This window comes from Mustela erminea, chromosome 18, assembly GCF_009829155.1.
Source record: "Mustela erminea isolate mMusErm1 chromosome 18, mMusErm1.Pri, whole genome shotgun sequence".
NCBI lineage: Eukaryota > Metazoa > Chordata > Mammalia > Carnivora > Mustelidae > Mustela > Mustela erminea.
Genome location: NC_045631.1, coordinates 25124836 through 25141262, shown reverse-complemented (window position 1 = coordinate 25141262; position 16427 = coordinate 25124836). Strand labels below are relative to the sequence as shown.

Sequence of the window (16427 nt, the reverse complement as noted above, 5' to 3'; positions counted from 1 at the left end):
TCCTTTGCCAGCCAGGTTAGGGACGCTTTCAGCCATTCTTTCTCCAAATACGTTTTGTGCTCCTTTCTCTTCTCCTCCTGGGAACTCTGTAATGTGAATGTTGGTCCCTTTGATGTCCCGTAAGTACCTTAAGCTGTCTTCACTTTATTCTTTAGTTGTTCTGTTCTTTTATTGTGTCAGGTAGTTCTGTTGAAACACTCTAGTTAATTTTTCAGTTCAGTTAGTATGTTCTTTAGCTCTCTGATTTCTCTTTGGTGCTTTCTTATATTTTCCTTTCTTTTCTTCTTCTTTTTTTTTTTAAAGATTTTATTTATTTGTCAGAGAGAGAGAGAAAGCACACAAGCAGGCTGAGAGGCAGGCAGAGGCAGAGAGAGAGGCAGGCTCCCCGCTGAGCAAGGAGCCCGATGCGGAACTCGATCCCAGGATCCTGGGATCATGACCTGAGCCGAAGGCAGCGGCTTAACCCACTGAGCCACCCAGGCGTCCCTCTTATATTTTCTATCTGTTGAAGCTCTCACTGTATTCACCCTTCTCCCAAGTTCAGTGAGCATCTTTATGACCATTATTTTGAACTCCTCAAGTAAATCACTTATCTCCGTTTAAGGACTTCTGAGATTTTATCTTGCTCTTTCATTTGGAACACATTTTTCTGTTTCTTTATCTTCCTCTACTTGGTGTTTGTTTCTGTGCATTAGACAAAACAGCCACCTTTCCCAGGCTTGAAAGAGTGGCCTCAGGTAGAAGATGAACCTTATTGTTCAGTACTGCCTTTGTTTTGGTTTTCTCTAGAAACTTTGTGACTGTCCAAGCAGCCTATTTTTAATGGCTCCCAGTTGTTTCACATGTGACAAGGCCTGTCAGTGAGGATCTCACTTAGCAGCTTTTAATATATGCACATAAACAATCCTGTGGGGCTGCAAGTGTGAGTCTCATTGGCCAGCAGAGCCTGGTCATCTAGAGGTGTCTCCCGGGCAACAGTCACAAAAATCAGGATACCAGATGGGTGTACAAGTTCCTTTCCAGGAGATAACTGGAAACTTGGAGTGGGACAGAGGGAAAGCACAAAGATGGCGTCCCCTGGCTTTGGTCCCTGGAGTGAACCTAAGTAAGCCCCCAGACGTGTGCCAAGGCAGAAGCGTGCCCCTGATGCTGAAGCTCCAGGACAAGCAGTAGGCTTTTTCACAGAAAAGGTCTGTTTCAGTTGGCTGGTTGTGCAGTGCCCTTGGGGTGGTAGCCAGTGAGAACGGTCTCTTCATTTGTTAGTCTCATGTGTCCTGGGACACCAGCCTTGCTGACCCCCAGGGCTGGCAGTCAGTAGGTGGGCCCTGGGTGGCAGTCACCAAAACCAGGGCAGACACATTGGGAAGCTCCACTCTGGGAAATACTGGCTTTCTGGAGAGGACTGCAGTGGATGCTTACATCCCTGTGTGTTTAGTTAGAAGCCTGCCCCTCAGGCCCCATACTAGAACTATTTTTAAAGCTTTTAATAAATGTTAAATATGAACATGTCCTAGGAGCCAGCCCTTCCACTCCTAGGTATTTAACCAAGAGAAAGGAAGGTGTGTGTCCACACAGATACTATACATGAATGCTTTACGTCATGTCATGCATCAGCTTTCCCAGGAATAGCCTCAAACTACAAGCAGCCCAATTTCCCTCAGGAAGTGAATAACCCGTGATGGATGTGGGCCAGGGAGTAGTACTCAGCAACGAAAAGGAGCCGACTAGTGGCTGTGTGCAGCAGCACAGGGCAGTGTCAGAATAATTATGCTGAGTGAGAGCTGGGCCAAAACCAAATTCCTACGTGAGGATTCCAATGTAGAAAGTCTAGGAAATGTAAAAATATGACAGAACATCAATGGTTGCTTGGCAGTGGGGCTAGAAGGTGAGGGAGGGATGAATTAAAGGAGCATGAGGAATCTGGAGGTGGGGAGGGATAGATTTATTATGTCGAGTCACTGTGTGTCGAGCACATGCACAGAATTCAACACTCATCAAGACGGACGCTTGGTCAGATGGTGTATGAGCTCCTACGTCAGTCACGTCTCACCAGGCCTGTAAAAAATCTACGTGTTTGAGTGTGATGGTTACCTGGGAGAAGCGGAGGGGTGGGTAGGGAAGGAACACATTTTAGGAACGCTTACATAAACGGAAAGCTAAGAGATCCCGTGTGGAAGGAGGATGCACTCCCTGAGTGCCGCCCGCCGCCGCTCTGGTAGTTGGCGCCCGTGGAGCTCCCCCTGCAAAGATGGCATCCCCTGGCTTTGGTCCACTGAGCCTCCTGAGCCATCTGTCCTACCACACGGCCCTCCACCCTGCTGGGTGGACTGAGGGCACCTTGGAAGACACTCTAGCTTGTTCTGCATCCTTCTCAGGCTCTGTGAGCAGTGTCTTACTGCATTTCCTTTGAAAAATATGTCTTTCTTACAGCCAGAACTGTACTTAGAGTTGTTACACCACGAGTTAACACAAAGATGAGACTCAGGTTGATACTGCTTACTGGCACATTCTTTAGTTAGCCTGCTTTCCACTTGCTAGTTTTATTCTAGTCAAACGCAGTTTAGTAATAAAACCCAGGAGGAATGCTTTAGAATTTCCTGATTGGCCACATTGTTGCCTCCTGTCTTTCTGCAGATCTGATTTGTAGCCACTGTGATCAGCACTTCCAATTAGGACTTTCCAGATCCTGACCCAGGACTGCGGAGTAACCAGATTCCTCACAAGTGAGTTGGCTCCAGCACCACCTTTGTCTATGGCACTGAGGGTGTTCTTGTCCAACTGCAGTCATTTCGGGGGCCCCTACGGCACCCTGGGTGGGGAGGACCACATTGCCCAGCAGGCCCAGACTGTGCAACAGTGTGAGGAAGTGATTGGTCTAAAATCTCAGGAAACCAGTATTTTCTATTTTGTTACCGGTGTCCTATATAGACATGATTAGAGAAGAAAGATCTTCAAATATTAAATTGAATTTTAATTCCAACATGCATCTGAAGCTAATGGAATATGTCCAGAACTGAGAATTGGCTGAGGATGGTAATGGTTTCGTTTAAACACACCCAGGTTAACTAAACTGCTCATGTACTTAGACTAATGTATTTTTAAAGATTTTATTATTTATTAATAAAGTAGATTTATTAGATTTTATTAGAGCATGCGTGTATGAGTGGAGGGAGGGGCAGAGGGAGAAGTAGGCTTCTTGCTAAACAGGAGATCCTGGGATCATGACTTGAGCTGAAAGCAGATGTTTGACTGACTGAGCCACCCAAGTGCCCCTAGACTAATATATTTAAAAAAAAATTAATCTCTGGGGACGCCTGGGTGGCTCAGTTGGTTAAGCTGCTGCCTTTGGCTCAGGTCATGATCCCAGGGTCCTGGGATCGAGTCCTGCGTCGGGTTCCTTGCTCAGCGGGGAGCCTGCTTCTCTCTCTGCCTCTGCCTGCCTCTGCCTGCTTGTGTTCTCCCTCCTTCTCTCTCTCTGACAAATAAATAAATAAATTTTTTAAAAAAAGATTTTATCTCTGCAGCCAATGTGGGGCTCAAACTCACAACCCTGAGATCAAGACTCACATGCTCTACTGACTGAGCGATCCAGGTACCCAGTAGACTAATGTAAGATCATGGCCTTCAGAGTACCTGGGATTATTGCCATGGAAATGCCACAGCATGTTACTATTTATCAATTGACTGATTTATGAATGATGTATTGCAGAGCATGAGAGTATGGGGCCAGTGGAGGGGGCGGTGTGTAGAGGTAGAATCTTAAGCAGGCTCCATACCAAGCACAGAGCTTGAAGCAGAGCTCAATCTTATGATCCTGAGATCACAATCTGAGCCAAAACCAAGAGTCAGATGCTCAACTGAGCCCCGTAGGCACCCCTTAGCTATTTTTTTTTTTTTTTTTTTTAATAATAAAGGGCTGGGCACCTGGGTGGCTTAGGACATGATCTCAGCCCCACATTGGGCTCCCTGCTCAGCAGGGAGTGTGCTTCCTCCTCTCTCTGCCTGCTTGTGAACTCTCTCAAATAAATAAAATCTTAAAAAAATAAAGGGCTAAGGTGACCGTATTTCTTGGCTTTTCTGTAACTCATTCTGAATTCATTATCTTTTCAGTTTATAAAGGCAGCTCCTTGAATATATTACCTAATCTGGTATCATTTTTATACCTTTGTCAGCTCTCTATGTCTAGAATTAGGTTTAGGAAAACGTAGTGATCATAGCTATTGAAGTAGCCAACAGGTATATGAAAGAACATGGCTCTAGAAGCGATCAGCTTTTCTGATTTCTTCCTAATTACCAAGGAGCACCACTCCCCCCTTCCATAAGAGCAAGGCCCTGCCACATTGTTCAGGAACCAGTTGGGCATGTTTCTGAGTTTAGAATTATCTCAAATAGGAATAGGATGACTATTTCCAATTACACCTGTGCTTTTTTTAATAGGGAGCTAAGTTTTAACATTGATTTTATATGTCAAAGTCTTAGGTTACTCTTCCTGTTAGAAAATGATTTAGTTTACATCCTTGAAAGAACTCTATTATAGAAATGAAGTTGTTTTTTTTTTTTTTTAAAGATTTTATTTATTTTATTTGACAGAGAGAGAGAGATCACAAGTAGGCAGAGAGAGAGAGGGGGAAGCAGGCTCCCTGCTGAGCAGAGAGCCCGATGCGGGGCTCGATCCCAGGACACTGAAATCATGACCTGAGCCGAAGGCAGCGGCTTAATCCACTGAGCCACCCAGGCACCCCGAAATGAAGCATTTCTAATCCTTTTACTTTCCCCTTCCACAAAACTAGAGAGGGCCGTGATGAGTCCAGAATCGGGAGCATTGAAAGTACTGACTGACAGATCCCTGTGTTTTTCAGGAAGGAGAAGGTGATTCGGATTCCTTGGTGGAGGAAAACTCAACCCTCTGGTCTTGCTTCCAACGATGCAAGTGTGATCGCTAGCATCTTCATGAGCTCCAGAGGTCACAGCACACTTCCACGGACTCTAATGGCCCCTCGGATGATTTCTGAGGGCGACGTAGGAGGCATCGCTCAAATTACCTCCTCTCTCTTCCTGGGCAGAGGCAGTGTGGCCTCCAACCGGCACCTCCTTCAGGCTCGTGGCATCACCTGCATCGTTAATGCTACCATTGAGATCCCCAACTTCAACTGGCCCCAGTTTGAGTATGTTAAAGTGCCTCTGGCTGACATGCCTCATGCCCCCATTGGACTGTATTTTGACACGGTGGCCGACAAGATCCACAGCGTGAGCAGGAAGCACGGGGCCACGCTGGTGCACTGTGCCGCAGGGGTGAGCCGCTCGGCCACTCTCTGCATCGCTTACCTGATGAAATGCCACAGTGTGTGCCTGCTGGAGGCCTACAACTGGGTGAAGGCCCGCAGGCCTGTCATCAGGCCCAACGTAGGTTTCTGGAGGCAGCTGATAGACTACGAGCGCCAGCTCTTTGGGAAGTCGACAGTTAAAATGGTACAGACGCCTTATGGCATAGTTCCAGACGTTTATGAGAAAGAGTCCCGACACCTGATGCCTTACTGGGGGCTATAATGCCACCAAGGCCTGCATCAGCAGCCCCTTGAGCAGTACCAGCATCTGCTACACACCGTCTGTTCCCCTTTTCACCTTCTTTTCAAATGGTTGACTTTTGGTTCTCCCTGAAGTGTTTTTTACACTGGGTGTTCGTTTATTTTAAAAGATAGGGCGGGAGGGGAAGAACACAAGGGGAATGCATACATTGCTAGTAACATTTTTAAAACCAACATTTTGGAATAGCGTTTATGAAAATCTTTAACTGGCTTTTAATCATTTTTAACAATTTGAACAGTTGAATAAACTGTTTGGTTCTGCTGTATTCTGAATCCCATGCCTTTAGGCATCATGGCAGGTGCAGGAGGAGCTCAGTGCAAAAATCACTTTGGGTCCTGATTAACCCTCTAGAAACCAGCTTTGCCCAAGGCTGCCGACCAGACAAATGCTTAGGGAGGATTGATACCAGCTTCAGTCTCTACTGGATTAGCCCTACTCTTTCCTTTCCTATTATTTAGTGACTCTGTAAGTTAAAAAGCTAAACCTTTATTATCTAGTTGTTAATTATAATGAAATCTGCTGCAAACACCCTCTCGGAATCATTGTGCCCCAGGACTATATTAGCATTATTTTTAATAAATATATCTGCATAACACATTAGAATTTTTACTAAGAATGTCAGGGTGTGTATGTGTATGCGTGTGTTGATGCTGGAAGAAAGATGCTCTCCCCTACATTAAAATACGGTTCCTGTGACAACTATGAATGCTACTTAAACTAGATCTCCCAGCCGAACTGTGTCAATGTTTGACCTCCCTGCAAATGGACAGATTATTAATACCCTTCACTGTGCCATAACAGTGGCAAAACAGCAGAGTGTACACTCTGATAAAACATACCGTTTTCAGTTGTCTCTGAGTAACTGGAATGCCCCAAAGCCATGAGTCCTCCATCAAAGATCTTGCTGAACAAAAGCTGGGCTTCTGCTGGATTATTAACGAACACAAAATGCCCTAAGCCAAACCTCAAGTGCTAAGCAAATAACAATGTCTTCCTTTGTTGGAATTTAAAAATGACACCCAGTTCACCGCTCCTAATAAATATGACAACATACCTCGTCAGGGACTGGGCGGCCCTTTCCTCGGTTCGCCCCTATTCCATGCTCCCGACAAACTCCTGGGAGCCAGGAGGCTGCCCATGCTTGGTCACGATGCTTTTACTTCAGTAGCCAGGTAGGTGGCAGCTTGCTTATTTGTGGAATAATTTTCTAGATTTTTGCCCGATTTTGGCAGGAAGCCATAAATGTAATGCCTGTGGTTACATGTTTACATATATTATATATTCTGGATCTTACCTGGTCTGTGGCAATGGTTTCCATCCAAATTCTACCTCATTTCATACCATTTACTTCTATAAACGTGCACCATTGTCTAAATAAGAAAATTAAAATGAAGTTAATAATTCGATGGGAAAATCAGAGGAACCCATAAATGCTACATCAGCACATGGTCAAACATCAGTCAAAAGAACAAAACAATCCATGGCTGTGGAGGCTGTGGTTTCCCTAGGATGAAGGCAAACTGTAAGGCTTGTAGTCTGTGGACGAGAGTCCAAAAATAACCACTGTACTAGGGGAAGGGAACACTTGGTGACAGATGTTCTTGGTAGGAAAATTTCCTGCAGAAATCCTGGCCAACACCATGACTGGGACATTAACTAAGCATTCTTAGTACTTAAGAAGCCTAACACCTTTGTAATCTAAATGTCAGAGCTTATTAGCTGCTCCCAAAGGGAGGTGTGTGACCTAGAGGGTGATGGGGGATTTCTGTAGTGATCCCCAGCGCCAAGCGAGCACTGCAAATTTCTCTATTGTGAAGGTCCTATAATCTTACCAAAGCTTGAGATCACACGAGTCATCAAATAAAAGAAGGCATCTTTAACCAACAAAAATATGTACGTGCATACAAAACTATTCAAATAATTTAAAAGATGAAGCCCATAGTGCTAACTAGGAGCCACAGAAAAAATAAAGCACGGCCAGTAGCACACCCTGTGCCTCCACCTCAAGTGTGTCCAGACAAAAATTAAATTACACACAGCCCTAGAATGGTGAAAAGCAAAATACAATACCAAAGAGAAGAGCGCTAATTGCCACTCAAGCGGTGGGGCTGAAGCCGCCTGCACCATTCGCACTGCGGAAGTAAGTAACCTTGGTTACTGTTTCCAAGGACACTGGACTCTTGGCTAATCAGAGGCGAGGTGAAGTGGAACGCAAGGTGGAGCCATGGGAATAAAGCTGTGCACACAGCGTCGGTGCCTACTATCCCACGCTCCCCACGTCCTTACTGGGGGCACGCGAGCGTGCACCGCCGTCACTAAACCAGCTGCTCTGGGCGGGGACAGCTTCCACGGCCAAGGCTTCCGGGTGACATCCGCTGTCTCCTCCTGCACGTGGGGCAACTACACCCCTCATACTTGGTAAGGCCAGCAGCATTCCTACATTCTGGAATCTAGGAGTGGAACCATTCTAGTTAGCAGGTGAACATACTTTTAAAAATGTCATTGTCATAGGCCACTGCGACGACAGTCCATATGGCATTCCCCCAAACTGTCTCAGCAATGTAAAGTCTAACTGGGAGGCACTGCAAGCAAAGGCAGTCTGTCAGCCTGGCCTCTTACGGAGGTAAAGACAGGTTAGTGGCCTGCTTGAATCCTGGTGCCATGAGGAGGCCGGGTGCTGCTCAGGCTGACATGGAGCACAGAGGCCTCAGGGAAGCCTGAGGAAGCGGCCCCCTCGTGTGGTTACTGCCACTCTTCGAGCCCCATGGAGGACAATGGCCTTGAGGGTAGTAACTTAGCCGTGAGAGCTGGAGATGAATGTGGAGAAAAAGAGAAAAACAGATCCACCTCCTCATTTGTCTGCACTCGGGCACAGCAAGGGAAAGCAGAAGCGTCAATAGGAGCTGTTCAAGAGAACATTCTGTACCTCTCGGAGGAGATGGAGGCTAAAAAGGATAAGATGGAACAGAACAGAATCCCTTCTAAAGTTTTGTCCTGAGAAGGAAAAACAATCTAATTAGTGATGTAAAGCAGCAATTTTATAGACAAAACTAACTTGTCCAGTTTATAAATAAAACTAACTGAAGCCAGAGAGCCTACAATGTAAAACACAAAACTCAGAATCTCTTCATAAAGCACAAATTTCACAAGTCAGAGGAAAATATGTCCTAGCTTGGCCTGTTCTTCCCAGGACTTCACAATCCTTAACAATTTGGCTTTTTCTCTCCCCGCTGATTTTATCCATTCAATTTAAGTGGCAAAGAAAATTCCCCACCAGACAGCGAGCATGAGCCTCTTCCTTCTAGAATTCCATCTATTTTAGAACCCTTTTCTTCCACTGCTTCTATGTCCTGTACCTCCACTGTAAACAGCCATCTCACTGCCTGCCTCAGTAGGCCACGAGCTCCAGCTTCTAACCAAACTCATTTTCAGGTCCCTCACATAGATACTGCCAAGTCAGGCAGCAATGGTCCCTGTGCCATTGTTTCTGGAAATCTGGACAAAGGCCACTGCAAGGAGGTTTCATCCAGCTGCCTTTCCAAATCTCATCTGAACAAAAGTACCATGTTCACAGTCTTCGAGGTAAACCGAAGTTTTCTGTGGAGGCTCTTAAGGGGAAGGCTATTCATCCGACAGACGAGAATCTGGGCCTCTGTCAGAGCGAACATTCAGTTCACTGCAAAGTGCCCCGGCATATTTGGAGGAAAGGCTGTCTTGAAAGTTTAGAGGGTTATAAATGAACAAAAGCAGAACTGGTTCGGTTGTGAGAGTAAAGTTGGTGAATCCACCCTCACCTACCTGTCCTTGTCCCACGGAGACGAGCAGTTTTTCTATAAAAAGAACAGCTGCATCACAATTTCCCCTTTTTATTCATTTCAGATATCAACAAATTAAATGTGGGTAAGTGCCTTCTACCACACAGGGCAACGGTGTTCTAGATGTAAGTAAGCAAGCACTGGCTCAACACATGCTCGCCAGTTCTAGTCCTATAACAACAACTGACTTTTCTTCAAACATCAGTTCTTCACAGTTTCAATACTGCAGCAGCAAGTTATTCCTCAGAGAAAGAAAACTGTGGTCCGTGTCTTCAAACATCTTACCAGAACTAAAGGTAAGTTAGCAAACTTCTGGTACCATGTGCAGTCTGGGCAAGGTGATTTTACCTCAAACCCCCAAGACTGGCAGCGGGACCCCGGGGGACAAAGGGCGTCTGTAGGAAGGACTGGGAACCCGGCAGCTCCTCTGTCCCCGCTACGGCTTGGGGAATCTTCGTACAGCTTCACGGAGGTGCACTGCACAGTACCTGCGTTCTGCTTCTGGCTTCCCGTCACCTCATGGGGTGTGATGGGGAAAAAACAAAACCCAGTGGGTCCTTTGTTGAGGAACTTTTCAGAGCAGATCAGGCAGGATGAGGCCAGGAGGTTTTGGTTCAACACAGTTGATCCAGAAGTTGGCACAGCTGGCGTGATACTGGTGTCCTCCATATGCCAGCTTGAAACTGTCGGTTTCTGAGTTGAATGCCTGCCAAAAATAAGCAGAGATGTGGGGCGAGTCAGGCTGCATCGGCATCTAAGCGCGGCTCAGTGACCCGCATGAACACCACTCCAGGCCACAGGCTGAGGCCGCGTGGCACACACACAGCCTGAGCAGGGAGCTACAGGAATTCAAGTGAGAAAGTTCTTTGCTGCTAATTAAAAGTCTAAAAAAATCTTTACCACTAAACCCAGTTTTAGCACAAGAAGGCCAAATCTTTCACAGACAAGGCAGACAGAGGCTGGGTGGGGGGAGGTGTTCATTATATGGGAGCTAAAATAGCTAAGGCTGTGGCTGATTTTTATCCCTTACTGTGCTGAAGGAAGCCTTCCCCTAGGCTGGCCTTTAACTATACTTGTGATCCCCACGTTTCTGGGACTGATTACAGTCCTCTCATGGAAAAAAAAAAGACCGAAAACTCTCATGAACTAAGGCCACTGGAACCTGATAACTGAATCAACGTAATTAAAAAAGTCAACCAGGTACAGGGTTTGTAAAAAGAGATATTAAAGCACTTAAGAATTATTCCCAGACAACTAATGCTTGCAGGTAAGTCCCACTCAGCCAGTCCTACCCTCGACTCCTTGGGGGGTTTTTCTAAAGTGCTACAAATAATAAACAAAACTCTGAATCCCTATTTGTTTTTGTCTGATAACTGCCAAATCCTGCTGCTCTTTGATCTCATTCTCTGTGTCACAACTCCCAGTCTTCCAGAAATTGCTCAATCTGTTACCTTGTTCATCACAGGGAAAAATGCCTGCAACACCAGAAGCCAATTATGAGCTACAAGCGTGCAAACAAGACACAAGCAGATCCACACAGACGCACTAGTTGGTTAAATCAAACATTATGGGAACAGACATGACTCGGGAAAGGATTCACGATCAGAACAGTTCAGGATGACAGTGGAATCATCGGATTTGCTTTCCACACTCAAAATTGAGATGGAGATGCTAAGATAATGTGTGACTGGTTCATACTTTTTTAGGATGTTCTTCTGCAGGCTTCTCTTCTTTCTGAAATAATGTTGAAACCATAAGGTCAACAAAATTCCCAGAGCAGGGCCTCATGCCTCCAAACAAAGCCTTCTGGGTTTACCTCCTCTCTTCCCCACCTGACTGTGCTCGGGGCACTGCGGGCACAGCGCAGACGGCATTGCACTGCCGGGAAGGGAAGACCTCCCCCCCTTCACGCAACCTCTCCCCCCACTGCCCTTTTGTAGAACCGATGTCCTTCTGTGGTCAGATTTCAGGGCTTCATCAAAATGCCCTCCTGGGGTCACAGCCCTGGTAGGGGAGGGGGCCAAATGGGAAGGGGTCCCCGGAGGTCATTTGAGGGAAATGCTTGCCAGCTGTAGGGGAAGGCGTGTCACTTACCCGGCTTCTGGAGTCCACATTTAAAAGACACACCCCGCATGCAAGTTCCTGAGCATTTTTAATCCCAGGCCGTAGCATACAAGAGGAGAAATCCAGTGAATTTTCATCAGGCTGTGAGGACAGGACAAATGGGTAAGGAAATAGCAATTCCAAATGCTGCTGGCTTCACTCCCTATCACTCATCCCCAACAGGTCTAAAAGCAAATTAAGTCAATTTTTTTTTTTTTAAGATTTTATTTATTTATTTGACAGAGAGAGATCACAGGTAGGTAGAGAGGCTGGCAGAGAGAGAGAGAGGGAAGCAGGCTCCCTGCTGAGCAGAGAGCCCAATGTGGGACTCGATCCCAGGACTCTGAGATCATGACCTGAGCCGAAGGCAGCGGCTTAACCCACTGAGCCACCCAGGCGCCCCAGCAAATTAAGTCAATTTTGATACCAACAATACAACTATTCTATTTCCCGAACATTTACTGGGTACCTGCTCTGTTCTAGGTGTTAGGGATGCTAGCATGAGTGAAAAATAGTCCCTTTCCTCTGAGAACTCACAGTCTAGGGTGGGGGCCAGGTGGGTACCAGGCAACATAGTGCCATAATAGCCACACTAGGGCACATGGGCTGGGGGGGCGGCACTTCCTCCAACCCAAGGGAAAAAGAGCCCGATGGCAGAGGATGCTTCCTAGCTCTCAGAAACATCCTGGCTGAGTTTCAAGAGGTATAGGCTAGGTGAATGGGATGGGAGGGGGGAGGTAAGAGGGGCGACGGTATTTATTCAGTGTAGATAGAACAAGCAGCACAGGAAAAGGCCTCTAAGGAGGAGACAGGCTATGGGAAGAAATCTAGGGGGTGGGAGCCAAGCTTATGAAAGGAGGTGGGAGATTGAACTCTAGCATGAAGGCCTTGGAAGGAAGAGAAGAGACTTTACCTTGGGAAGCCACTAAGGGTTCTAACTGGACCATGACAAGATCAGGTCTGTATTATGGACAGATCCCTCTGATTGCAGTGTTAAGCAATGAACTGTGGATGGCAATCCTCAAGTTATGGGCCTCAGTTATGCACTATTTTAAGTGATCCAGGAGACAGCTAGTGAAGCAAGTTAGAACTGGGGAAGCAACAGTGGGGGACGGAGACATATGGTCACGTGAAAAAGCCTGGGTGATGTGTGAGATGTGCAAGAGGGGGAGAGGCCCTGGGCAGCCAACAAGATTTACAATAAGGCACATGAGAGGAGACCCACCTTTGGGGCCGGGGGTAGGAGTTCAGTTTGGTGGGGCATCTGGCTGGCTTAGCTGGTTAAGCACCTGCCTTTGGCTCAGATCATGATCTCAGGGTCCTGGGATCAAGTCCCACACTGGTCTCCTTACTCAGCAGGGAGCCTGCTTCTCCCTCTCCCTCTGCCTGCCTCTCTCCCTGCTTGTGCTGTCAAATGAATACATAAAATCTTAAAAAAAGAAAATTCAGTTTTGTATATGCTGACTTAGAACTGCCTGTGGGGCAGCCAAGTTCTGATGTTACATAAGCAGTAAGACACATACATAGTTCTAGCACTCAAGACTGTGAGATTTAGAAGTTACCAGCTAGAGAGAGTAAATATAAAGACAGCTATTATCAGTCAAGCCCTTACTTGCTACATACCACACTAAGCTCTTCACATGCATTATCTAATTTCTTCCTTACAACAAATCTATGAAGTATGGCGTATAGATAGCCCAATGCTTAATATGGCAGGTTCCAACTTTGGAAAGCTATTAATTTTTCTCTTTCCTTCCTTCCTCCAAATATATATATATATATATATATATATATATATATTTTTTTTTTTTTTTTTTTTGTGGGCAGCAAATAAGATTTATTGAGGGATAGCAAAGTGATAGTACAAGGCTCCCGGGGAGTTAGGAGACCCAAAGGAGACCCTTTTCTGTAAAAAAATTTTTTTATTTAAGTGATATCTACACCCAACAGGGGGCTTGAACTCATAACCCCAAAATCAAGAGTCGCATGCTCTACCTACTGAGCCAGCCAGGTGGTCCTGGAATGCTCTTCACTTTCCTTCCTTCCTCTCTTTCTCTATTTTTAAAGTAGGTTCCATGCTGCCTAGTGCGAGGCTTGAACTCACAACCCTGAGACAAAGATCTGAGCTGAAATCAAGAGTTGGCCACTTATCCGAATGAGCCACCCGGGCACCCCAGAGTTCTTCATTTCTTAAAAGTTAAAATACATATCTAATATATGAACTTTTATGCAATCCCACTCCTTGATATTTATCCAAGAGAAATGAAAACATGTGAACCAAGTCTTGCACAAGAAGTGTTCACAGTAACTCTACTCAGGTTAGCCAAACTGGAAATAGCATGTTTCTAGAAGTAAAAAAATGGATTAAAAATCCATGGTATATCAACACAATGGAATAGTACTTGCTGATAAAAGGGATCAAATTGATAAACACAACAATGCAGATGAATTTTTAAAAGATGCTAAGAAGCCAGGCACAAGAACATATATATACTATGTAATTCTATATAAAGTTCTAGAACAGGCAACTCTATGGTGATAGAAGTCTTTGGAAAATAGATCAGTGGTTATTTCTGGAATCAGATCACGGCAAGAGAGAACTTTAAAAGGTGATGAAAACACTGGGTATATGGAGGGGGTGTGGGCTTACATGGCTAAATGCATTTGTCGAAACCGATTCGACTATGTATTTAAGATCTGTGCATTTCACTAAGTTATCCTTCAATTAAGAAAAATACTTGAATTTTAAAACCAAAACAAAACAAGCAAAAAGAAAAAAAAAGTTTCGGAAGAGTTGTACTTTTTTTTTTTTTTTTTTTTTTAAAGATTTTAAAGTAATTTCTACATCCAGTGTGGGGCTTGAACTCACAACCCTGAGATCAAGAGTCACATGCCTTACTGACTGAGACAGCCAGGGGCCCCAGAAAAGGTGTATTCTTTTTTTTTTTTTTTTAAGATTTTATTTATTTACTTGACAGAGATCACAAGGAGGCAGAGAGGCAGGCAGAGAGAGAGGAAGGGAAGCAGGCTCCCCGCTGAGCAGAGAGCCCGATGCGGGGCTCGATCCCAGGACCCTGGGATCATGACCTGAGCTGAAGGCAGAGGCTTTAACCCACTGAGCCACCCAGGTGCCCCAAAAAGCTGTATTCTTAATGTGAAGAAGTTTTAGATATGCCTAAATCAATTTATTTTGATTTTCTGTGCCCCAGCAGAGATTTCTCCAACTTGGCACTACTAACATTTTAAGCTGGGATCATGACCTGAGCTGAAGGCAGAGGCTTTAACCCACTGAGCCACCCAGGTGCCCCAAAAAGCTGTATTCTTAATGTGAAGAAGTTTTAGATATGCCTAAATCAATTTATTTTGATTTTCTGTGCCCCAGCAGAGATTTCTCCAACTTGGCACTACTAACATTTTAAGCTGGATCATTCTTTATTGTGGGGCCTATCTTCTGCACTGGAAGTGCTAAACAGGATCCCCGGCCAATTTGGGGGCAAAATTGCCCCCCTCTTCCACCATTAAGAATGGACTTTCCGGGATGCCTGGGTGGGTCAGTGGGTTGGAGCCTCTGCCTTTGGCTCGGGTCGTGATCCCAGGGTCCTGGGATCGAGCCCTGCATCAGGCTCTCTACTCAGTGGGGAGCCTGCTCCCCACCCCCCCACCTGCCTCTCTACCTGATTGTGATCTCTGTCAAATAAATAAATAAAATCTTTAAAAAAATGGACTTTCCAAAGAGAAAAAAAAAGCACACATCCATACAAATACGTATACACATAGAAACACACACACGCATGATCTTATTATATAAAGACTGTGAAGCAAAGTTTACCAAAAATATAGCAGACAATCATCTCTACTACAAATTCCAGAGTCACTTGATTCTCACAGTGCTTTCTCCGAAAGTGTTTGCCCACCTCTTGGGCCCACAGTGAGCCTATGCTTGCGCTCCCCAGAGCACGGGCGCTGTGGGCACTGGCTGATGTTTCTCTGTGAAGGACTGAGACTGCGGTGGGACAGCAGACATGTCTCAAATGTCTCTCATATCTGTCAAATACGTGAAGGACTCTGCTGAGTTGGGTAATGGTTCTCAAGTAAGGGAGAACACTGCCTCAGCTTCTCATCTGTTCACAACACAGCACCTGTGGACTCCCACAGTATAAATACTCCCACTGTGGCGGATTTCAAGGTACCGAGGTGATGTCGCTGAACGTGCTGCTGGCAGGAGAGGCCTGCGACACCGCCGTATAGCGCTTCCGCATACGGATGTCACAGACCAGGGTGCCCAACCTCTTGTTCTACTTTCAGCTCTCAGGAAATCCCTCAGTCCTACGCGAACTGGGGTCAGTGACTGTCCAAGGGTGGACATAAAGAACCTCAAAAGCTAAGAACCAAGTAGGTGGGAGCAAAAAGTAAGGCTGGGAGTTGATGACAACCCAGTAAAAGGATCAAACAACTGTCCCATACTGAGAACCCAAAACAAGAACTGTGGAAGTGTGAGCAAGTTAGAGGGTTGTGAATTTAGGCTCAGAAAACGGCCGGAATTTAAGATGGCACAGGTACTATAGTTTGAGACACTTGTGTGAGGGGGTGGCCGAAGTAGCATGGAGACAAGGGTCCCTGAGTCCAGTGGTCAAGGATCTGGGAGCCTGGCATGTTGGCTGGTTTGTCTAGTGGATACTGGGGTGACCCAGGATGATGGCAAAATAATAGTTACATCTTTTACCGTTAGTTTAAGCGGAACCACTGGGAAGTTAGTGTACTCTTTTTGTATCTGAAAAACTGTATTATTCTTCCCAAGGGGAAAAAATGGCTTCTCCCTAGAAAAATGTATAGATTATATATGATGTTTCCTCATCTCTCCCGCCTTTTTAAAAGATTTATTTATTTATTTATTTGACACACAGAGAGAGAGAGAGAGAGTCA

At 45.6% G+C, this 16427-nt stretch overlaps 2 protein-coding genes and 1 long non-coding RNA gene across 20 annotated transcripts in view; 2 read left to right on the top strand and 1 right to left on the bottom strand.

Moving 5' to 3' along the window:
- The window catches only part of DUSP14 (dual specificity phosphatase 14), a 27967-nt gene extending 21784 nt beyond the window's left edge, over window positions 1-6183 (top strand). For all 4 annotated transcript variants that reach the window (XM_032319468.1, XM_032319467.1, XM_032319463.1 and 1 more), the window contains exons 2-3: window positions 2635-2723; window positions 4860-6183. In XM_032319468.1, the coding sequence (XP_032175359.1) occupies window positions 4951-5547 (597 nt within the window). In that variant the 5' untranslated portion in view covers window positions 2635-2723; window positions 4860-4950 and the 3' untranslated portion in view covers window positions 5548-6183. The remainder of the gene's footprint in view (window positions 1-2634; window positions 2724-4859) is intronic.
- The window catches only part of LOC116576906, an 18749-nt gene extending 2322 nt beyond the window's left edge, over window positions 1-16427 (top strand). Inside the window, exons 2-3 of the long non-coding RNA XR_004280340.1 lie at window positions 1235-1237; window positions 16413-16427. This is a non-coding gene — a long non-coding RNA (uncharacterized LOC116576906). The remainder of the gene's footprint in view (window positions 1-1234; window positions 1238-16412) is intronic.
- Window positions 9433-16427, bottom strand: part of SYNRG (synergin gamma) — an 88360-nt gene continuing 81365 nt past the window's right edge. For 12 of the 15 annotated variants that reach the window (XM_032319442.1, XM_032319437.1, XM_032319443.1 and 9 more), the window contains 3 exons: window positions 11496-11606; window positions 11100-11135; window positions 9433-10107 (listed from right to left, as the gene is read on the bottom strand). In XM_032319442.1, the coding sequence (XP_032175333.1) occupies window positions 9976-10107; window positions 11100-11135; window positions 11496-11606 (279 nt within the window). In that variant the 3' untranslated portion in view covers window positions 9433-9975. The remainder of the gene's footprint in view (window positions 10108-11099; window positions 11136-11495; window positions 11607-16427) is intronic. The other 3 variants (XM_032319439.1, XM_032319450.1, XM_032319451.1) reach the window with 1 other exon arrangement.